This window comes from Eumetopias jubatus, unplaced genomic scaffold (assembly GCF_037043125.1).
Source record: "Eumetopias jubatus isolate StellerSeaLion01/CBP00866 unplaced genomic scaffold, mEumJub1_p1.0 scaffold_14, whole genome shotgun sequence".
Lineage (NCBI taxonomy): Eukaryota > Metazoa > Chordata > Mammalia > Carnivora > Otariidae > Eumetopias > Eumetopias jubatus.
The window spans coordinates 55293644-55317712 of record NW_028274820.1 but is presented as its reverse complement, the minus strand read 5'-3'; the positions used below and the strand labels follow the sequence as shown (position 1 = coordinate 55317712).

Genomic DNA, 24069 nt, shown 5'->3' with positions numbered 1-24069 from the left:
ACTATTTCCAGAGGTTACAAGTCAAAGCAGAACTCAGATACATAATTAGAATCCTTTTGCTAGTATAAAAAGAAAGTGCTATGATAGTACACATCAAGGGCTTGGAAAGACATTTTGGAGGAAAGGGTATTTATGCTAAGACTTAAAGGATGAGTATAAACTAGGATGTAAAAAAAACTAAGAGGCTGGCCCCCCAGAAAAGCAGGGTGGAAGCCACCAGAGGCAGCATGTGTGAACAGCCAGGAGACAGCAGGGTGAGCTCATCAGGGAACTGATACAAGTCTCACACGGGAGAGGGGAGGGGCCAGGTCGACCATACGCTCGAGGACGTGCAGGGCTTGGCCGGCTTATTAAGGAGTCTGAACTTCAAGGGCAATGAGATGTTGCTGAAGAGTTTTAAGAAGTGTGATAGTTAGATTTGTGTTTTTACAAGACTTCTCTACCCGTAGGATGATGAATTGGAGGGAAACCAGACTAGAGAAGAAAGATCTGAGAGCAGAATGCTATTGTCATCCAGGTGAGAAAAAAGTGTGTCTGGGACCAGGATATTAACAAAGTAGTGGAGGAAACTGTGAGAACAGATATATTTAGGATAACTGAAGAGATGTGGTGGCTGATTGGACAGCAGGCAAAAGAAAAGTCAAATGGGCTTCTAGGTGAGCAACTAATGAAGGACGATGGGTATGTTTTTCTGAACTTGGGAACACTGGAGAAGCAGGTTTGAGAAGAAGAGCGAATATTCTTTTCCATGTTCTAGGTTGGAGATGCCTGTCAGACATCCAATGGAAGCCTTTTGCATGACTTTTGGTCATGCTTCAGGAGAGAGGTTCGAGCTGAAGGTCACAGTCATGAGCATCTTACGAAAGAAATGATGCAGCCGTAAAAGCAGATGCGATGAGCAGGGAGGTGTGGTGTGGTGAGAAGACACAGGCACCTAAGTCAGAGACACAAGGGACAGACACAAAGAGGAGCAAGGAAAGAAAACTGAAGAGCCCAGGACATTGATGATGAAGTAGATTTCAAACAGACATGAAATAAGGACAGAGTATTAAAATAGGAGGAAGCATTTCTAACAACAACACAGAAAGGGACTCAGTCAAGTGGTAGAACTGGGTCATTGAGAGGAATGAGAATGAGAAGATAAAACAGTCAAGTATCGGTATTTAGGTCAAACAGCTTGATTATAAATAAAAGTCACAGGGTAAGAGCAGAAATGGGAGAGGCGACACCTAGGAAGAGTTTTCGCTGGTTATTTTGTTTGTAGGCAATGGGAGACTTGGCAATGTTTAAACGCTGACAGCAAGGAGACAGAATGGGAATAGGAAGACACAGTAGAAAAGGCAGCCAGGGAATCCCAAGAGTCCATTTCAGAAGAGACCTGAGCACAGGTGGAGAAATGGCTCCCAACAGAGGCTTCACTTCCGTTCCAACAAGATAGTGGTGCAGAGGGCTGCACACCAGCTCATCATGGTTGATCTACTTCCTCTCTGATGGCAGCATCAGATAACAAGAGCTGATATTTAATGAGCTCTTACTATCTAATAAGCATTGTGTGTGTGCATATGTATGTGTATACATAAAGCATATATGTATATGATTCTATTTTAATCATCACAATAACACCATGAGGAAAGTACGACCATGATTCCAACTTTATATAAGAGAATTTGCTCAAGATCACACAGTTCTAAACAGTGGAACCAGGATTTAGGACCTGATTCTAGGATTTTATTGCACATTTTATAAACACAAAACTTTCCCATGTGGACAACCTATTATTCACTACCAGGTCTTTTTGGCCAGCCAATAGCTGACCTATAATGATTCTGGCAATGAAGGGAAATAACTAGGTATCCACCACCTATGAATTCTCTTGTTTGGATACAAATGGAAACATTTGCCCAAAAACCCACATGAATCATGACCACCACTGACGTTTGTATGTTAGAGACGTCTAAGACAATAAGGTGTTCACAAAGAGGGCCACCTGCTTGGTGGGATGATGGTGAACTCACCAAGAAGGAAGGTCTCAGGCACAGACTCAAGGTCAGAGAAAAGGGCTGGTTCTTGATCCACGATGGTGGCTGATTCTCAATTCTGTCCTGACCCACCCAGCTCTTGTGGTGTTGTGGTATGAAAAGACCATATAATGTGAACCTAAACAACTATGCCACTAAATGCTCGAGGCTTAAATAACACAACACAAGAAGAATATCTTCCCTGCAGCAGAAGCATGCAATTTCCCCAGCATCTAGCAAGGCATTTTCCCAACTGAGGCACACCTGAGCCACAGTGGCCGAGAAGCTGGAAGTGCCCCTCCGTTGCAGTGGTAAGATCTGAGCTTATGGTCGTCAGCGAACTTTGCTGTGTAATTACTATAGCACTTGAGGGGTCAGCTACCAAAACCTTTGATCCCTTTCCAACTGGACATAACACAGAAGTAATGTTCTTTTCGTTTTATAACAACAGCAACAAGGATCTCGAATCCTGAAAACCACCCATGTTTCCACTTTAGCAGAATCAGAAGCAATGGATTTTCTCTTCAACTGGAACAAAGCAAAGTGCCGAAGAAACCCAGGTCCCATACTCTCTTGACACCATCACGGCATGTGCTGTGGAGCCCCCGTTTGTGGCCTTCCTTTTCACTGTTCATTTCCTATTTCTCCATTAATCATATTGCTAAACCCAGCACAATATTGAGCAATGAACGTCAGTGACAGTGCATAGAACTACCTCATTCTTGACACTAATGGAAAGGATTCCAAAGTTTCACCATTAAGCATGATTTTCTCTGCAGGTTTCTAGTGAATATTATTCATCAAGTTGTAAAGTTTCCTTCAAATGCTTGTATTAAGAAAGAAAAAAGATGTATAATCAATAAACCACCACCTTAGAAACTTGAAAAAGAGCAAATTAAAGTAAGTAGACAGAAGTCATCAAGAGAAAGCAGAAATCAGTGAAATATGAGACAGAAATCAACAAAGTCAAAGGTTAGTTCTTTGAAAATGTAAATAAAAATGATAAACACAGAGAAAGCCTGATTTCAGAGAGAGAGAGAGAGAGAGAATACAAATCACTAACACCAGGAATGCAAGTGGGACATGATAGGAGATCCTCCAGATGTGCTAAGGATAATGTTAAGAAATGAAGACCAATTCACACCAATACATTTGAAAACTTAGATCAAGGCTGAAAGTAAATGTCCTGTAAAGGTCCAGACGAGGTCTCTATCGAAACGACTCCATGTAGCCATGGTGGTGTTAAAGCATCCACAGACACAGGCACTGGACCAGATGTGGCCAGAGGGCTGTAATGTGCCCGTCCCTGACTTCGATAAAATGGATAAATACCTTGAAAAACACTAATTTTCAAAAGTGATGCAAGAAAAAAAAGAAAAAAAGCTAGAGAGCAGTGTGTATTTACATATATATATAAAAGAAATTGATTTATAATTAAAAAATGATCCACAAAGAAAACTCCAGGCCCAGATGGTATCTCCAGTGATTTCTATTGTAAACTCTTTCACAAAATACATGAGAATACAATATTTTCCAATTCCTTTTAAAGAGCATAATGCTGATGCCCAAACTGGCAGAGGTGTTATAAGGAAACAACATATAAACATCCCTTATGAACATATGTAGAGAATTCCTGGACAGAGTATTTGCAAATGAAACCCAGCAAAAATACAATATACATATATAAATGATAATACATCATTAGCCAAGTGGAGTTTATTTCAGAAATGCAAAGTTGGCTTCATATTCAAAAATTCACCACAGTAACAATAGAAGAGGCAGACATATGAATAATCTCAACAGATTTGAAAAAGTTCTGTCTCTTCATGATAAAAATTCTCAGTATAGAGCAATAGAAGGGCTCTCCCTCAAATTCAGAAAGGGCATCTCCAAAAACCTGTAGCAATTATCACACTTAATGGTGAAAATTTAAATTATGCTTCCCTGAGACTGGAAATAAGCCGGGATGTCTGCTCTACTTCCATTCAACCTGGCACCGGAGGTCCTAGCTGAGTCAGTAACTCAAGAAAAGGGAATAAAGAGCAAAGAAGAATGGGAGACCAGAAATAAAACTGTTATTATTGACAGATGATATATTCATGGACACAGCAAGCCCTATGAAACTATAAAAAAACTTACTAAAACTATTAAGCAAATTTGGCAGTCCTAAGACACAAGGTGAATATTAAAAAATCCACCTATTTTATATGCCAGCCACAAACATTGGGAAACAAATTTTTAAGCAACAAAACATAGCAACTATTTAAAATTAGGTCTAGCAAGAAATGTGCAAGACCCTGACATGAAAACCACAGAAAATATTTTGAGAGGACGTTAAAGATAATGTATGTCAAGACATATACCATGTTCTTAGACAAGATGCATCATGGTTGAGACATCCACCCTCCCAACATTCCTATTTATATTTGATGTCATCCTAGTTAAAATTAATTAGGCCAAAAGATTAGGTTTCTAAAAATGAACAATATGATAATTATGTAGAAATGAACAGAACCTAGACTGGCCCATGGCCCAAACAATTTTGGAAAAAAATCTAAAAATAGAACTAAGTTGGAGGCTATATATATATATATATATATGATTTCAAGGCTTACTATAATAATTAATAGTTGGATTTGGCATAAAAACATAAAAACAGATGAATACAACAGAAGAGTCTGGAAATAGACCCCTATATAGGACTTTGATCAAGGTGCCAAGTTAATAAAATGGAAAAGAAAAAAAAATTACATATGGATCACAAATCTAAATGAAAAACCCAGAACCATAAAGCACCTAGAAGGAAACAGGAGAATCTTTTCAAGACATTGAGATAAGAATTTCTTATGCATGACACAATACTTACCAATCACAGAAGAAATATTTGATACACTATACATCAGAATGAAAACATTCCACTCACAAATATACCATTAATAAAATGAGCAGTCTGTTCATTTCCTTCAAAGGAACTGTAACCAAATAAAGAAATCCTCTAACCAACAATAAAAAGACAAACATCCCAATTAAAAACAAACAAAAAAACTGGGCGAGTTATTTGAACAGACACTTCACAATAAAAGATATATGAATACCAATAAACATGTTAAAAGTTACTCAACATCTCTAGACATTAGAGATAAGCCAGTTAAGACCACAATGAGATACTCTTTCACACCCATTAGAATGTCTGCGGTTGCAGAGACTGATGACACTCAATATTGGCCAGTGTACAAAGCAACTAGAATTGTCACCTTGTTAATGGGAATGTAACAATGGAGATCTGTCTGGCAGTTTTTTAAATGGGTAAACATATACCTTCTCTATGATTCAGCAATTTCAATTTTTGTTATTTTACCCAGGAAAGGAAAATCTTTGTCTATCAAAAGACTTGGACAAGAATGTTCCAAGCAGCTTTAGAAACAGTAGCCTCAAACTGGAAACCCCAGGGTCAGTCAACAGAATGGATACACAAAGTGTGGTATAGTTATACAATGGAATACTAAGCAACAAAGAAGAATGAACTTCTAACACATGCAACAACATGCTTGTTAAGAAATGAGAACAGTCTGAGATGTTACCCTACTTGTATGCTCAAGTCAGCCTGGCTCAGATTAAGGCACAAGACACAGAGCCTCTGGGTCACGGATAAAGGACAGGTCATTAGTCACACCAATAGCATTGAGTAAGTATCAAGTATCAACACTTGCACCCGTCCCTGATCCCCAACTTTTAAAGGATAACCCCAAAAGAGCCACATAATCCTTGTACATGCAATGAGTTGTGTTATAGGACAGGAAACTTGAGTTTAGGGAACCCAAATATTAGTTTCTAAAGGAAAATCATGTCTGAACTTAGCCCTGGAAGGAGATTTTTTTTCTTTATTTTACTGGACAGTAAGCCAATCTACCATTTGCTCTGGAGAGAAACGCTATAGAGACTATCTTGCAAGAATGTTTGTGTAGTAAACATCCTTGGAAGATAGCCTAGAACAAAGGCATTAAGTTCCTCTGCTCAAAAAATGTACAAAACTTGAGACCCACAGAAGATGGTCTCCAAACAGTGTTAAGTGAAAAATTCATGAGATTGGCTGACAGAATTTTCTTTTGTACTTTGTCAATGCCTGCATTTTCTATCAAGTTTATTAGAACTTTATAAAATGAATTAAAAAAATTCCATCTTTCTACACTCTAGAACAGGTGATATAACATGGCATGTATTTTTTTTTAATGTCTGATAAAAACCACTGGAGCAGGGCTCAACTTAGGGGGTAGGTATGCAAATTCAACTGCCTTGATTACCATTTCAATTATTTCTGTGGTTACGTAGTCTACTCAAATTTCGACCTCATTTTGAATCTATTTCAGAAACAGTGTTCATGAAAAATCATCCATTTATTTTAAATTTTTACGCTAAACATTAAGTCACACGTAGTATTATACGATCTTTTTAAAATCTCATAGGAAGTTATGGTTCCTTTCCGTGATTTTTTCCTTCTCCTTCCCCACCCCGCCAATGTTTTTTTTTTTTTTTTTCTCCTCTTAACTACAAAAATTTGTTGTTATGGGGACACCTCGGTGGCTCAGTCAGTCAAGCAACTGCCTTTGGCTCAGGTCATGATCCCAGTATCCTGGGATGGAGTCCCACATCAGGCTCCCTGCTCCGCAGAGAGCCTGCTTCTCCCTTGACCTGCCGCACCCCCTGCTTGTGCGCTCTTTGACCAATAAATAAAATCTTTTTTTAAAAAAAGTGATGTTATGGTCTATTTAAAGACACAATTCTTGGGCTTATGGATTAGACTGGACTCACATGGCATATGTGGATAATAAATCTCCTTCTCTTACATCTGTCACTGTGGAGATCTTGAATTACTTCAGGATCAGTTCTGCTGCTTTCTCTAGAACAGGGATTGGCAAACCACAGGCCATCAGACAAATCTGGCTCACTACTGGTTTTTATAAATGAAGTTTTATTGGAACCTCACCATGCCTATTTATTTAAAAATTGCCATGGCTTCTTCCCTACTGCAACAGCAGAAATGAGTAGATGTGAAAGAAACTACACGGTCCAAAGAAACAAAAATATTTCCACCCCATCCTTCAAAGAAAAAGCTGCCCAACTAGAGCTCTAGGGTCAAGATGGAGTCATGGCAAAAGTCCTCAACAGATATCCCACAATATTTATGACGCAATTCTCAGGGCTTTATCCTGGGAGCAACCACGCCCACTGATAATCTCTTGGGACGTACAGGAGACAGAACTGTCCATCTCTTCTACATTTACTCCTTAACACTGACCATGGACCCGACTTTTTTGTTATTGAATCTGTTTGTCATTTCCCTGGAATTTCACTGGATCAAACAGGCTTATCTCTATAATAGTCTCTTCTTGTTTCACCTGTGGTTTTCTCTGCTCTTAATGACCCATCGCAACTACTGTCAACTTCTAGGCATTCCTCAAAGTATCTGGTTCAGTGTATCCAGATACAATATCATTTTTTTTTTATTGCTTATCATTCAGTAAAATTTTGGCTGTGTTAAAGTAACCAGATGAAGCCCAAGATGAAGTCACTCATGCTAAACGCCCTGTGTCAGCAAACTGAAACTTACGTTTCTATGCTCAGCTTTCCCAGAAAGGCAGGCCTAGGTCAACCTGTCAGCATCTGCCTGCTGCATACAAGTGACCTGACCCAGCTCCAAGACTTCCCTTTGCTCCGTATGAGGAAGGTAAAGCTGATTTAACCAATCAGCAAATGTCCAGTATAATTTCCTTGTTCCTGCTCACTTGGACTATAAAAATCCCTTGCTTTATCAGCATTTTGGTGCTCCTTTCTGTTAAGACTGGATGATGCCTGATTCATGAATCATTGAATAAAAGCCTAATAAATTGGTAAATTATGGGAAATTTTTCTTTTAATAGATGAGAGGGGAGGTAAAGAGTATGTGCTCCACTCATATGGGTTCCTGCTACATTATGAAGCACGAGGTTATGTGATTACACTTTTCTAGAGAGACAAAAATAAAAATGTGGTGTCCAGTATACATTGGATAGCTTCAGGCTTCATAAGCTTTCCTATTCATGTAATAAAGTTGGAATAAGGAACACTATCAACATTGTATCCAACTGGTTTTGAAAGAATCTCTCAACGGCTAAAAGTGAGGCCAAACACTGGCCCTAAGAAGCAAAATTAGAGTCTCTTTCTTATATGTATTTCTTAGTCCTTGTGATGGGGGAGTGACGAATGATCTTATATTGCTCATCTTGAGTCTTACTGAAAGCGCTCTGGGTCATGTCCCAGCACAGCAGCAATTAGCTTTTCAAGTCCAAAATGTTTACATCTCTTCTTTGATGATTTTCACACAGCTTAATAATAAAGGAAGAGCAGAAAATCCTTCTTACCAGATCCCAAGCCTCCAGAACACAATACTTTTGCCAAGGACCTGTCAAATCCGAGCAAGTGAATTTACTAGATCTGTAATATTTTCTAAGACTCTGGCAAGGAAGGGATATATATCCAAAATGCAGTATTTTTGCCTTTAATCCCAACATTACCTCACATAAAATCACATAAGAGGGAAAACAGAATTTAAAATAATTACTTAATTTATCTCACTACAATTTGGACATGAGGACTAAGCAAAGAAATTATTTGTGCAGGTAGATCAATTATAGCCAACTCTGATCTCAGTTTAAAATGGAGTGATTTTAAAGGACTAATAATGTTCATTTTAAAAACTGCTCACAGTATTAGGAGTAATGTTAATTAAAAACAAACTCCAGCAGATGGTTACATCCATTTTTGAAGAGAGGATGCTAATGGGGTTTCAATTTAGATGCACCCACTTCTCATGAACCTCACTAAGGCTTTAACAGTATTCAAATGTTAGCTTCTCTAATATGCATATTAGTATCAGTTACAAAATTGAAACACTGTATTGAAGGCATCTGTTGGCTGGTCTGTCAAACATTTCAATTTGTGCTAGAAGTGTTTCATAATTAAGCAGATAAATGCTTTCTTCATAAACCTTCCTCTAGCCTGCTTCTCATCCAACATGAAAAGGAAGCATTACATAACTCTTGAACAGAATGGAAAACTTTATTTGAAGGGGGAAAAAAAAAACCCTATAAATTCTGTTAATTAGTGGAATATGCTGAAGCACCTGGGATATGAAGAACTTTAGCTATTAGAATAAAAAGAATCAACCCTGTGCTGCCAACAGGGGAAAGAGTGGACACCTCTCACACACTCATAGTGGGAAGGTAAATTTGCACAATGTTCCAAAGGCTTAAAAGAGGTATATCTTTAACCTAGCACTCTTACTTCTGGAAGTTTGTCCTGAAAAAATAAAGAAAAATATGAACAACATGTATGTATGTATATACAAGGCTGTTTACTGCAGTATTATTAACGATAGTCAAAAAACAGAAAACCAACCTAGTCACCAGTATTAAGTACAGTAATAAAAGACACTCTGCAATGTACTGGATTAAGCCAAATGGGCAACTCCTTTATTAAAACACACACACACACACAGAGCAAAAATACACCCATGTGCAAAGTCCACAGCAGAACACAAGAGAGGTGGAAGGAGACGGGACAGGGGGAGGAGGGGTGGGTGGGAGGGAGTAATAGTCCCTGATGCCAGGAATGCACCTCAAAGCCAGGACAGTAGCAAATGTCATGGAAGCCTAATGTAGGATTTGGGTACAGATTCAAACATCTGGAAATTGAGATTTAAACTGCCACACAGGAACACATTTCTGTCTCCTGCCTCTCACACTCCCTGAGCAAGGCCGTGAGTTGGAATTGAGATGCTGACATGTAGCTGAGATTCTCAGAGTCTTACATAGTCTAATAAAGAACTCTAGAAAAATTCTACCGACTAGCTCAGAGAAGATGAAAGCCTTTGGAGAGGAAAAAAGTCCCTTTAGAGATATCAAAACCTCAAGCCCGTGCCATGTGATCTGGAAATCCTCAACTGAGTAACCAACCACAAAATTAACCCAGCAACCACAAAACCTAGAAGAAGCAAGGAAGAGAAACACACTATGGGGATGCATACTCTCTCCAGGGCACACGGAATTCCTACAGAGAAAACCAACCTAGATCAAGTTTAAAAATGAATGCACGGGGTACCTGGGTGGCTCAGATGGTTAAGCGTCTGCCTTCGGCTCAGGTCATGATCCCAGAGTCCTGGGATCGAGTCCCGCATCGGGCTCCCTGCTCCTCGGGAGCCTGCTTCTCCCTCTGCCTCTCTCTCTCTCTCTCTGTCTCTCATGAATAAATAAAAATCTTTAAAAAAAAAAAAATGAATGCACGAAAAACAAATTCAGTTTAACAGAAGAACCAGCCTGAAAAGAACAAGCATTAGAACAGTCTAAATGAGACTATTAAAAATGTCTTTCAAAGAATTCAGATAAAAAATAAAAATGATAATGAAGAGATAAGTCATCATAAAAATATGAGAGAGAGAGAGAGAGAGATAGGTAAGTCATAGGCAAGTCATTTTTAAAGAACCAAAAAGAACTTTGGGAAACTGAGATACAATAATCAAAACTGATGAAATGAGTTTTTAGACTGAAATATTTACAGGTAAAGATTACTGGCATCTGCAATTTCCTTTGAAATGAGTTGTAAATATAAGGCGGACTGAGGGATCTATAGAGCCATAGATAAAGCACAGATAATGTGATAAAGAAAATAAAATGTTAATTGTAGAATCCTGGTGTTAGGTTTACACATTATTATACATTTCAATTTTTGTCTATTTTAAAATTTTATGATAAATTATGGGGTGATAAATTAATTATGCATCACATTAGACACCAATGTTACTGTTATTTTTATAAGAGCAACAATGACTAACACAAAGTCAAGAGTTGGACACTTAACCAATGGAGCCACCCAGGTGCCCCTGGGTCAAGCACTCTAAAATCGTGTTTTAAATCTATTAACTAATTTAATCCTAACAATACTGTGATAAAGGCACTATTATTACTACTGCTTTACAGATTGTAACACTGAGGCACAAAGTTGTTAAGTAAGGTGCCCAAGACAGCACAGCTAATAAAACCAGTGGCAGAGTTGACATTTGAACCTACATAATATGGACCTTGATACTGTTTTTTAATCACTACCCTCTAAGAAAAACAAGTTAGTGATGTGGAAGAGGTATTCAACAAGCCTCCTAAGGGCCCCTGACTGGCTCAGTCAGTAGAGCATGCAACTCTTGGTCTTGGGCTTGTGGTGTTCGATCCCCACATTGGCTGTAGAGATTATTTAATAATAATTAAATGATTCAAAAAATTACCTAAGTTACAGCACAAAAAAATGGAGAGTTTGAGAATATGATACAGAGCTTAAAAGACAGAGGGCATGAGAAGGTCCAACATATAGCAGAAAAAATTCTAAATGAAGAAAATCGAGCAAATGGAAGAAAGGCATCAATCAAAGAAAAAAGGGAGGGGAATTTTCCAAAGTTGAAGACAGACATGTAACTGAAGATTCAAGAAGTTCACAGAGTACTTAGCAGGCTAAATTTTAAAAGCAACAGAAAAAAAATCTACAAGTAGATACAGTAGAAGAAAACATCACAACCACAAAAAGAAAAAAAATCATAAATCAGCCAAAGACCAAAGATCAAATGTTCCACAATTAACATGAAGGAAAAATAATTTGACCTGAAAGTTTACAGCAACAATGAAGGCCATAAGATAACAGAATATTTTTTAAAGTTCTGAAAGAAAATAATTCTCAACTTAGAATTTTAGGCCTTAACTATCAAGAAAGAAGTCAAAAGAAAGACAAGGGATCAGAAAATGTCCTACTTATTATCCATCACGGCATAAACCACTAAAACATACACTACAGGAGGAAGGGAACTGGATTTTAAAATAAGAAATGGGGTAAAAAAAAAAATAATGAGCAAAGTCACTGCTTAATATGTTGGTAAATCTAAGACTTAAAGTAACACAAGAAATGATTGATTTAAAAAAAATTAAATTAGGGATGCCTGGGTGTTTCAGTCGCTTAAGTGTCTGACTCTTGGTTTCGGCTCAGGTTGTGATCTCAGGGTGGTGAGATCGAGCCCCACGTCGAGCCCCGCGCTCAGCACAGAGTATGCTTGAGATTCTCTCCCTCCGCCCCTTCCCCTGCTGATGGTTTCTCTCTAAAAGTAAATAAAATCTTTTTAAAAAATTCAACAGCAGCATGTAAAATAGGAAGTGGGTATCAGAATAAAGATTTTGTCCCTGTGAGGAAGAGGTAAGATCTATTAACAGTTAGCCAGAACATAAGCACCGTGAAATCAAGAACTTCACTGCTGGAACCACAGAACCTACATCAGTGCTTGATGAGCTCTCAGACTATCAGAGTAGATCTAGAGAAGGGAGGAAATAAATTCTGGAATACCCAGATAAAGGGATACTATTTGGCCATATTTATTGTCAATTTGATATATATTTACAGCAACAAAAAAGGCAGACAATACATTGAGTGAAAATACAAAGTAACAAAATGTATTAAATGTAAAAAAAGATTTTTTTCTATGTATGTTTAGATAATTGACACATAGCAGCACAAATACACATTTATGTAAATAGCTACAAACGGACATATTTATAGAGAGACAGACAGATGTCTACACATTCACAAAGAAAGAGGAAAAATTTTTGACATCTATATGCCAAAATGTCATCAATGGTCACCTGTGGGAAGAGAAGCTATGAGGGCTATGGGTGTTTTCTAAAACTTATTTTCCTTTTGTTCTTTCTCAACCTGTACTTTCTTCTTCTAAATCTTTAATAACACACGTTAATAAAGAAATCATGACATTGAAAATAAAGTTGACAGAAGAAATATCCATAACATATAATTTATTGTTTTAAGCAATTAAAGATTTAATTATCACACAAAATGATATCTTGTAAGCAAAGAGAGAATTAAATGAAGCAAGGGAAAAATAAAGTAGCAATACGTATGAAGAGTTTAAGTTTGAGCAATGATTGATAATACCTGAAATTTGAGAGGATGTTAGAATTTTTTTAAAATCCTTTCTTCAATAATGAAAGTACTTTTAATAAATGCAAAGATATCAACAAATTAACCAGAAACTTATTTTTATAAAACCATAATATAATTGCAATTTAATTAACTATTAATGTTCATAAAAAAAATTACCTACTTAGCTTCCTCATCTAAGTGGCATTGACTTGAACTGTAGAGCTATTGCCCTAGGAGGAAACCAGTCACTTTTGAAAATCCAATCTTGTAACCTAAAGCCTGGTCAATATAAACCAATGCCCTCTTTTCCTAAATATGTACATCAAGAATATACTTCTCTCCAAAGGAAACAATACAAAGACTTCTTTAATAACATCAATAAAGTCAGGTGATCTCTACTCAAGATTCAAGCAAAATTAAAAGAAATAATCAAAACACTCTAAAACCTAAAATTCCTGAATATGTTAACAATACAAGTATCCTTCACCCTCTGCATCTATTTGATTTTTCAGGGACTGAATTAAAAGTACTGCTAAGAGGACAAGCAATAGAAAGCAGTGGAAAGCATTCTGAATTCTGCTGGTCCTGCCAGTGTTACTTACAAATTGTACAACATTGGGAAAATCATTTAATGTCTCTGGATTCACACTTCATCCACTGAAAATAAGAAAGATAAACACACTAATATTTAAATACTTTCCAGCCTAATATCCTCTTAATCTAAAAGCCAATAAAAAAGGCCAAATCTCTGAACTGTTCCACAACTAGGAGCACACCTTAAGTGGGCAGGCTCACGTAGAGGTCACAGAGTAAGCGGGGTGAATAAAATGGAATTCGAAATAGATCATTTTCCACAATTGCTCATCTGTGATCTGTAATTAACCAAAACCCAAAATACATGAAAACATCTGTCTTTGTCGAAGAGCTCTCCATCTCTGAGTCATGCAAATCGTCTACATATTTTGTAATAAATACTCCATTACCTAGATGGAGAGTCTTACCCAGAATGACAGAAATAGGCACAGTGTCTAAGTACACGTGATATACTAGAGACTTGGGGGATGAGTGATGCGATTTTTTTTTTTTTTTTTTAACCCATGTAGCAAACCAGAAAGATAACACAAAGCTAGAGAAAGAAAAGTCAAATCATTGATTGCTGAAATAGTCCGAGCATAGCGCCTGGCACACAGAAGACACTCCCCTAAATGATGGAGGGATGAATGCTAACCTCTTCAAGTCCCTTCAAGCCTTGAAATCATGCCATCTATAAAATACCTGCTTTTTATGGAAGTCCTTTAGGGCCGTTTCACAGCCTTCCTCCAGTCTGCTGAAGGCTATCACTACATCTGTCGTCCACCAGATCTGTGAGCCTGTGAGCGCAACCTGGGCCGGGAACTCCAAGATCCACAGTTCCCTAGGTTTCTCTTCATAGGCAGCTATGGCTTCTGTGATGGAATGTCGCACTGTTTCCTGCATCGTCTTTTCAAGTCCCAGGAGCCACGTTTCCACCTTTTGACGCAAATTGAAATGACTTAGCACAGGCTTAACTCTGGAAGAGAGATAATTCCACCCTCCCATGGACTTAAAAGCCATGCAGAGAGGCCTCAGGTGTGTTTGTGTTTATAGTCGAGATTTATTTATTTTGAGACAGAGCACAGAGGAGCATGAGTGGGGGGAGAGGGTGAGGGAGGGAATCTTAAGCTGGATGTGGGGCTGGATCTCACCACCCTGAAATCACGACCTGAGCCGAAATCAAGAGTCAGATGCTTAACCGACTGAGCCACCCAGGCGCCCCGGATTTATTTCAAATCCAGGTAGAAAACTAGAGGAGGCATATAACTCCAAGGATAAGGTGAACAACAATGGATGAATTCCATTGAATCTGTCTTCTCCCAGGATAGTGCTCAACTTATTTCACCTACTGGATGGCTAATAACTTTCTACAGCCTCAAAAGAGGAGGGGTTCTCGATTATTGATTTTTCACATCTGAAGACAAGGGGGTTCTGGACCGAGATCCCCTGTGGTAATGCACAGTGTTCTGAGAAACCAAACATCACAGCCCCCTACCAGATAGAGTAATATGGCAGAGTAATATTCTAGAGCTTTGGGGATAAGAGTAGATTGATTTTTTTTTAAATGGTTTTTTTTTAATAATTTTTAAATATACTGAAAATTCTTCTCTAAAATCTTCCTAGTTCTTAGTCTTAAGACAAAGTGCTTCCAGCAAGTGTCTTAATTATATTCCCTACTGGTTCTCATCTTTACACTTGTCAAAAATTAGACTGCGGGAGAGTATAAGAAATAAGAGTGTAAGAAATAAGAGTGTAAGAGATAGGACAACTGCTGACTTGTGAAAGGTAATCTTTTTTTTTTAAATGCAAGTGTATTTTGCCCCCACAAATTTATCTTAACCCATTTTCTAACCTATTCAAATATGCTTTGTTGTATTTATCCACATATCTGTTTCCATGGGATATTATCTAATGAAAAGGATATGTACACTATCCACAAATAGTTGACCTCAACAATAAAAAATGATAATAAATTAATTCCAAGGACCATATGAGATCGTGAAGATGTTAAAACTGTTTTCTGGGGGGCGCCTGGGTGGCTCCGTCAGCTGAGCGTCCAACTCTTGGTTGCAGGTTAGGTCATGGTCTCAGGGATGGTGAGATCGAGTCCCTCATCCAGCTCTGCTCTCAGCACGGGGTCTGCTTGAGATTCTTTCCTCCCCCCTTCTCCTCACCCCCACTCATGTTCGTTCTTATTCTCTCTCTCTCAAATAAATAAATAAAATCTTAAAAAAACACAAAAAACCCTTTTCCCCCCCTGCGTCTGCGAAAATGGCAGAAACATTCATTCCTAGAATCTTTCTCTGGAGACCTGGGAAGGAGTACTGTGTAGTTAATGAGCTGACAGCCTTCCCTACTGGAAGAAAAAGGTGGCACTGCCCTGGCAATGGACCCCATCATCCCAACAGCCTTCCCCTCTGACTTTGTAACTGGGTTTTGTTTCACGTGCCCAAGTTCAAGGTCTCTGATCCCGTCACTACTTTAGTCACTAAGCACAACACTTGATGTCACCCAGCAACTAGTTCCTTCAGGAAATCAGACATCATTTGAGCATTTCCCAAACACTCTGGGATCCCTGTCCTCAATATGGCCACCTCCTCATAAGAACTTTCCAGTCCATCTGGGAAGACCCAACACACATATAAGTTGATGGATCATCTCCTGTTCAAATGACTATGCCAACAATGGCTACTTAGCTCAGCGTGATCTGAGAACTAAGCTCTGATGAGATGTTGTTTGATTCTGGTGTTTCTTCAGCTTCTGCCCTACCCTCTATAACAACAATTACCACTTCCCATTATTGCCAACTATCCATTTCTTCAAGGAGCCGAAGAGCTCCTCCAAGACAGGGACCATGTCTTATTCACTTCTGGATCCCCAGAAGCTTAACCCAGCATCTGGTACATAGTAGGTATTCAATCAACACTAATCAAACAAAATACAAATAGTCTACATTGGGAGGAACTAATCATCACGGTGCCGGGGGGGAGTAAAGACCTAAAGGAAAAGCATCTTTTTGTCAAACAAAGGCAATTAGAGGATCAATGTGGCGTACGCTCGAGTCTCTGGCCTAAATTGTTTACACAGAACAAATGAGAGCACTGTGAAAATGCTCAGTACCAAGGGTTCCCGCGAGCGACAACCACATCCGTCAAGTGGACTGTCCTCCTTCTGGGCACCATGCCAGTCGGCTTGCAGTCTGCCAGGGAGGGAGCAGACAGCAACACACTTTTGTCAAGATAGTTTATGGTGACTTTTCTAATCACTGTAATAATATCCTAAAGAGCCCAAGAGATCAAAAAATACACTTTAATCAAAGTATTCCACCATCTGCTTCCCCTTCATTTGGCAGGATTTCTTGGTACAATATTAAAAAGCAGCAGAGAGAAATAAAGAAAATCCCTGTTTAAAAAAAAAAAAAAAAGCCTGCCATCACATTTCTGCAAGGGACATTTTAAGGAACCCTGCCTCAACCCAAACAGCTCTGGAATGGAGGCTACTGTCTCAGTGACTCTGTGGATTAACTCGAGCTGCACAAGCATCATAAAAAGATGCATTTCCTCCACATCATGTGGAAACACCAAGAGCTCTTTCAGAAATCATAATGAGCCATTCTCACCATTAACCATTAAGAATATTTTTGAGGTATTTGGCTGTGCGAGGAGAGAATATACTAACTTACCTGTCCGTGCATATTAGGGAACTTGACATCAGAGTGGTAGACTCCATCAACTTTATTTATGAGCAGCGGCCGTTTAGAACATTCACATCACAATCCTGAACCACAAGCCTCTTTTAAGACATGCTTTCCTACAAGGTGCTGCTTCACCCCAACTCTCAGTGGTGAAACCAGTAAGAGGTTTGCAGGAGATTCTGTCACTGGGCTGGCACCTGCTTCTCCTTCTGGGTTCCACTCACTCAACCTGCGACAATCCTTCCTGACAAGCTCAACTGCTAGCATTTCTGAGACTCTGCAGGGTGCTGGAGCCACATGAGCACAGAGGGGGAAACATGGTGGACCTCGGCGTGACATGGGAGGTCAGACTGGACATGGCTAAACAGGAAGCCCGGATCTCCAAACCAACCAGGGCCTGATTTGACAGCAGTTTTTTTTTTCTTGTTCAAGTCAACCTTTAAAAATTATCCCCAAAATACTCCCATAGCACAGAAGACCTCATCACCAAATCTTACATGGCCTATGCATTCACATTCGGCTTGGAACGGGACGTATTCTTTCTCTCTGCTGTACATTCCAATTGCTCTGTGGACGGACACATCCTGACCTTCTTTGAAGTGCAGATCTGCAATGCTGTCAAAGAGCTTGGTAAGGTGACGCGTCACCTAAGATCATTTGAAAAGACAAGAGCATTTTTTACTGGAGATATATTCAGGTTATCTAGTGATGATGCCATGTGAATTCACAAAACATTCTTTATATAATTACAGAGCTGTCTCAAAATGTTTTTCTTCAAAGTAACCATCACTTCTTAAATTCCAGAGTTTAAAATGACCTTGATGGGGGCACCTGGGTGGCTCAGTCAGTTGGGCAACTTACTCTTGATTTTGGCTCAGGTCAACCACCTTGGGGTTGGGAGATCAAGCCTCATGTGGGGTTCCGTGCTCAGCACGGAGTCTGCTTGAGATTCTCTCCCTCTGCCCCTCGCCCCCCACAACCTCGGGTCAGTCACACACTAAATAAATTAATCTCTAAGAATAAATAGGGGCGTCTGGGTGGCTCAGTTGTTAAGCGTCTGCCTTCGGCTCAGGTCATGATCCCAGGGTCCTGGGATCGAGCCCCGCATCGGGCTCCCTGCTCGGCGGGATGCCTGCTTCTACCTCTCCCACTCCCCCTGCTTGTGTTCCCTCTCTGTCTCTCTGTCAAATAAATAAATAAAATCTTTTAAATAAATAAATAAATAGGCCTTTACGGAGAAGTAGCCAGGCACTCTGGCCGTATCATCAGGTGTCAGGTGTTGAATGCTCACCATAAAAAGTCACCTCTCTTTTACTTGGCGATTAGACACCAACTTCCCTGTCTGCACCATATACCTGTAGCTGTCACCCTGCTGGGAACTTTATGGTCAAGTTTGTTTTTTTTGTTTTTTTTTAAGATTTTATTTATTTATTTGACAGAGACACAGCAAGAGAGGGAACACGAGCAGGGGGAGTGGGAGAGGGAGAAGCAGGCCTCCCACCGAGCAGGGAGCCCGATGCGGGGCTCAATCCCAGGACCCTGGGACCATGACCTGAGCCGAAGGCAAGATGCCCAATGACTGAGCCACCCAGGAGCCCCTATGGTCAAGTTTTTAAAATTCAGATATATTCTTATACTATAAAAAAATCACTTACTACAAGAAAAGTGTGTTCAAATATTTGAAAGGGAAATTTAAGTTACATACAACCTTACTGCTGTGTTGGGTGTTATGTTAGTGTGCGCTTGCTTTGATACTTAAGTGTACTCTATGGCATATTTATTATACAAAGAAAGTGAATAAGATTCCCCCATTTTTATTGACAAGGAAATTGAAGCTGAAATACTAGATGACTTTGTCAAGTTGACAATGCTAACACTAAGTGGCTTTTAGATGTTAAGTCCCCAAATCTAGAATGTATCTATGAAGTTCAAATTCTTCTGGCTTAACTGTGATACTCCAAATTGTGGCATCTCCAAAGGAACCCCCAATAACATACTGAACTCTACTGTAGGTACCAGACTATTTGAAAAATAAAACAAACCAAATTAAAAGACACAGATCAACATTTGTTCAGCCAGAGGCCAATTCAGAGACTAAAGCCTAACTGGAATACAGAATACTGGAAGAGCCATACTTGTCCATGGAGTCCCGTCAGCACAGACCAGGACAGGGCTCTCCATCTAGAGGTGCTGGCACAGAAGAAAGGAGAGGAAGACATGCATTCTGAAGGCAGACTCACAAGGAGAACAATCAGGTGAGCCACACTACCTCTTTTGGGGTAGACTGAGTGGCAGAGAGTAAACCCGAGGCAGTATCAAGAATGGGAAGAAGTTCCTCCTTACACATGGTACAAACAAACACTGCTGAGTGGAAAACGGTTTGGTGTTCCTCGAAAAGTTAAATATACAATGAAGACCCAGCAATTCCACTCCTAGGTATATACTCAAAATATTTTAAAACAGGTACTTGTACACAAACGTTCACATCCTTGTACACAAGCATTTACAGCAGTCTTATTCCCAAGAGCCAAGAGGTGGAACCAACCCCAATGTCCAATGATGGATGACTGGACACAATGCAGCACATACATATAATGGGATGTTGTTCAGACACAAAAAGGAATGAAGTGTTCATACATAGGACACGGATGAACCTGGGAAACATGATGCTAAATGAAAGAAGCTAGTCACAAAAGACCATATATTGTATGATTCCATTTAGATGAAATGTCCAGGACAGGGAAATCCCTAGAGACAGAAAGCATTGGTGGTTGCTAGGGGCTGGAGGGAGGAGGGAATGCTGAGTGACTGTTGATGGGCATAGGGTTTTATTTTGGGGTGATGGAAATATTTTGGAACTAGATAGAGATGATGTTTGCACAACACCACGAGTGTACAAAATGCCGCTGAGTTGTATATTTTTTAAGCATTATCATCTCCATTACTTCATAAATGAATGGCACACAATGATTTTTTTCTGTCAACAAATACTGAAATACCTAGATGAGCAATCAAACCTAATCAATAAATGGGCAGAAGACATGAACAGACACTTCTCAAAGAAGGCATACAAATGGCCAACAGATACATGAAAAAATTTTCAACATCACTAACCATCAGGGAAATACAAATCAAAACCACAATGAGATACCACCTCACACCAGTTAGAATGGCAAAAATTAACAAGACAGGAAACAAGTGTTGGCAAGGATGCAGAGAAAGGGGAACCCTCCCACACTGTTGGTGGGAATGCAAGCTGGTGCAGCCCCTCTGGAAAACAGTATGGAGGGTCCTCAAGAAGTTAAAAATAGAGCTACCCTATGATCCAGCAATTGCACTACTTGGGATTTACCCCAGAGATACAGATGTAGTGAAACAAAGGGGCACCTGCACCCCAATGCTCAAAGCAGCCGTGTCCACAATAGCCAAACTGTGGAAGGAGCTGAGACGTCCTTCAACAGATGAATGGATAAAGATGTGGTTTATATATACAATGAACTGTATACTTTAAAATGGTTAATTCTATGTTATGTAAACTGTGTGCCTCAATAGAAATGAAAGGTGCTGATAACCAGAAGGTGGTTTAAAGCTATATAGCATTTACCAGCAACATATAGATGCCATCTCTATAATGAGTTTTTCTTGAAATACAGTTTAACTGGACTTCAAAACAATCCCAATAGCAACTTCACCAACCTGCCTCAATTTCCTGCATGACAAGACCAACACCAATATCGGTCAGGAACTCCTTAAGGGTGATTTAATCTTTGAAGCTTTTGGCCTTAACATTTGTGCTGTATTCGCAGTTTTAGTACTAAAGAAAATCACAGCTAGAAATCTGAGTTTAAAATAGATGAGTTTTTGAGACTTTCACTTACTTGCAAGAGCCGATGATCACTGCTTGGGTTATCATATTCTCCTCCATCCCTGTACATCACCCAGAGGACGTTTATACACAGAAAGTATCTCCAATAATCTAACAATTCACCGTCACAACTGAAGTGGCCAGGAAGTGCACAGATGTTTAATGGCTTCTGCCATGTAAGGGGCCTAAATAATGTTCAGGTGAAAAGCTGCAGGATAAATGAGACCTCAACTATTAGACACTCTGAGACATTACTGCTTTGGTGAGAAAACAGTTTCAAAACAACTTCTAGTCTTGTAGTCTCTCAATCAGTGACCAGGAAATGCAAACCCTGTGGCTTGCCGTGCTCATGTTACCTACCCCTGGCATGTTTGAAGCCGGGCGTGTTCACACCCTGTCTTCCATTTAAAGCTTCTGAGACAACAGAGCTGGGTTTTTTCTTATTTTTTGTTTGTTTGTTTTTTAACTAATGTGGACCCCAGTGTCCTCAAATTTGTTCTATTTTTTTTTTTAAGATTTTATTTTTTATTTATTTGACAGAGAGAGACACAGCGAGAGAGGGAACACAAGCAGGGGGAGTGGGAGAGGGAGAAACAGACTTCCCACTGAGCAGGGAGCCTGATACAGGGCTCGATCCCAGGACCCTGGGATCATGACCTGAGCCAAAGGCAGACGCTTAACCATCTGAGCCACCCAGGCATCCAAATTTGTTCTATTTCTATGAAGATCTCTGTAGTTTTTAACACTAAAATAAAATTCTTTACTAGTTTGATGTTCAGAATAACTTTTTATGATTAAAAAGACAAATGAGTGCCTTAGAGGCCCCCGTTTTTATCTCACTAAATAGAAAGGATTTGAACACTTTAAATCATAAACAAGTCATAACATCATTATATATTACGTAGGTTTCTAACAGTGAATTGTTAGATCATTGGAGATACTTTCTGTGTATAAATGTCCTCTGGGTAATGTACAGGGATGGAGGAGAATATGATAACCCAAGCAGCGATCATCAGCTCTTTAAAGTGAGTGAGAATCTCAAAAACTCATAACCTAGGCCATAACAAAGGCCAATCATAGCAACAAAAGAAAGGTTATTCCCTCAGTTTACAGTTTATAGCAAATCAGGTACATCCACCCACTAGTGAGTAGATACACAAGCAATCCTTGCTTCACACAGTAGTGTGGGATCATAACAATGACCATGCAATCTTAATAATCGATGGGAAACTTATGATTGTCCTTGGACTTCTAAAAATCTTTATTAAAACGTTAAAATCCCTCTCACTCTTGGTTACAGAAGTACAAGGATATAAAATAAAAACTTTATTTAGTACACTATAATTTAAAATAGTAAAAATATTGATAATTTTTATTTCTTTATAGAAAACTTATCAGGAGTAGTTTGATTAGCATTTGCCTTCTTATCTTAGAACTTAAGATACAGAACGAGCATCTTTTCTATGCCTTCAAGAACTGTCATGTTCCTTTCAAAATCCGGATCAGCTGCCAGCATTTTATCCCTTGAGTTTTCAATGTCATCGAATTTCTTTCAGAGTTTCTTTAATGTGAAGCTATCTTTGGGGGGCTGGTATTTCCCTCATTTCCCGTGGGACATTTTCATCCATTTTGGCACAATAACTGTTTTCATTTGTATCAGTAAGTTCATTTTCACTAAAATCCTCCGGCTGCAAATTTAGAATTTTCAAAATGGTACAGAGCCATCATTCCCAGTGAGCATTCTCTCTGTAACTACATCTATGTTTCATTCAAATTAAACATTTGGCATGATCAATTTTCATTTCTTCGCTAGGCTTCCAATTGTATTACCAATTCCCTCCTTCAGTTATGTGTGTCTGTAAAATGTTACATGGTTCATCACCGGGGATAAGGAGATAACACACTACACGCTTTGCTGTCTGTGTGTAAAGAGATGCGTGATGGCCAGTCATGGACAGACTTGTCTAAACTGTCCATGAGGCAGGAGGCACCTCTGTTATTCACCCAGGGATTTCTGTGAAGAACTAGCAGTGAAGTCTGTGCATTTTGCACTTACTCGCATTTAACATCCTATAGTATCTTAACTTTGGACCGCATTGGGGGGGGACTGGTGCTATTTACCCAATCCTTGGTAACTGAAATTCCTACACGTGGGAACTGTGCACAGGAAGAGCTACTTATTTAAGAGCATGTATTTATCTACCTGTAAATAAAGTAAAAAATATTAACTCATTTGTGTAATTTTAGAATGTAACATGTGAACCAATACAGCCATCACATCAGCTGGTCCACTCTATGCTCACCTAGAAAACAAAGGCAAAGAGAAATGAAATTACTGTAGCTTCTTACTATATTCTCAAAGCTTACCACTTGCCTTTTGCCCGTATCTAATTTCATATTTGCTCCATCTATGAAAGATGCCTCGACGGGATAACATAAAAGCCTACTATCACTCCTGGCATGGAGAGCACAAGATTTATTCCTCTTTGGTCAACTCATTTATTCATAACAATGGTAACAGTCATGATGATGAAATTTATATGGATGTAAGTAATGTCCAAAACGTAGGCAGTCCTGCCTATTGTGGATATTGTCCTCTGGAGTAAGATGAAAATGAGTTATTGGTACATGAGCAAAAATTTAAGCCAATCTGTCAAAATGTTACTTTAATTAATATTACTTAGTATTGGGGATAGTACAAGGAAATGGACATGCAACATTGCTGAAAATCTAAATCTGCAAAAACTTTCTAGAAGTTGGTTAAATTATCGCATATTCATGTAATGAAAACTTTTATAGACATGGAACATATTGTAAAAGAACATTCCAATTTTGATTAAGTATATATGCTATGACACAGACACATTAAAAACTATAATCACTCAAAAACAGTTTCTAGCAGTGTATTATTCTGATCT

General features: G+C 39.0%; 1 protein-coding gene across 1 annotated transcript in view; it reads right to left on the bottom strand.

Moving 5' to 3' along the window:
- DNAH11 (dynein axonemal heavy chain 11) overlaps window positions 1–24069 on the bottom strand; it is a 321003-nt gene that overhangs the window by 201595 nt on the left and 95339 nt on the right. Inside the window, exons 29-30 of the mRNA XM_088018617.1 lie at window positions 17784–17933; window positions 14295–14528 (exon numbers count right to left, since the gene is read on the bottom strand). Of these exons, the coding sequence (XP_087874743.1) occupies window positions 14295–14528; window positions 17784–17933 (384 nt within the window). The remainder of the gene's footprint in view (window positions 1–14294; window positions 14529–17783; window positions 17934–24069) is intronic.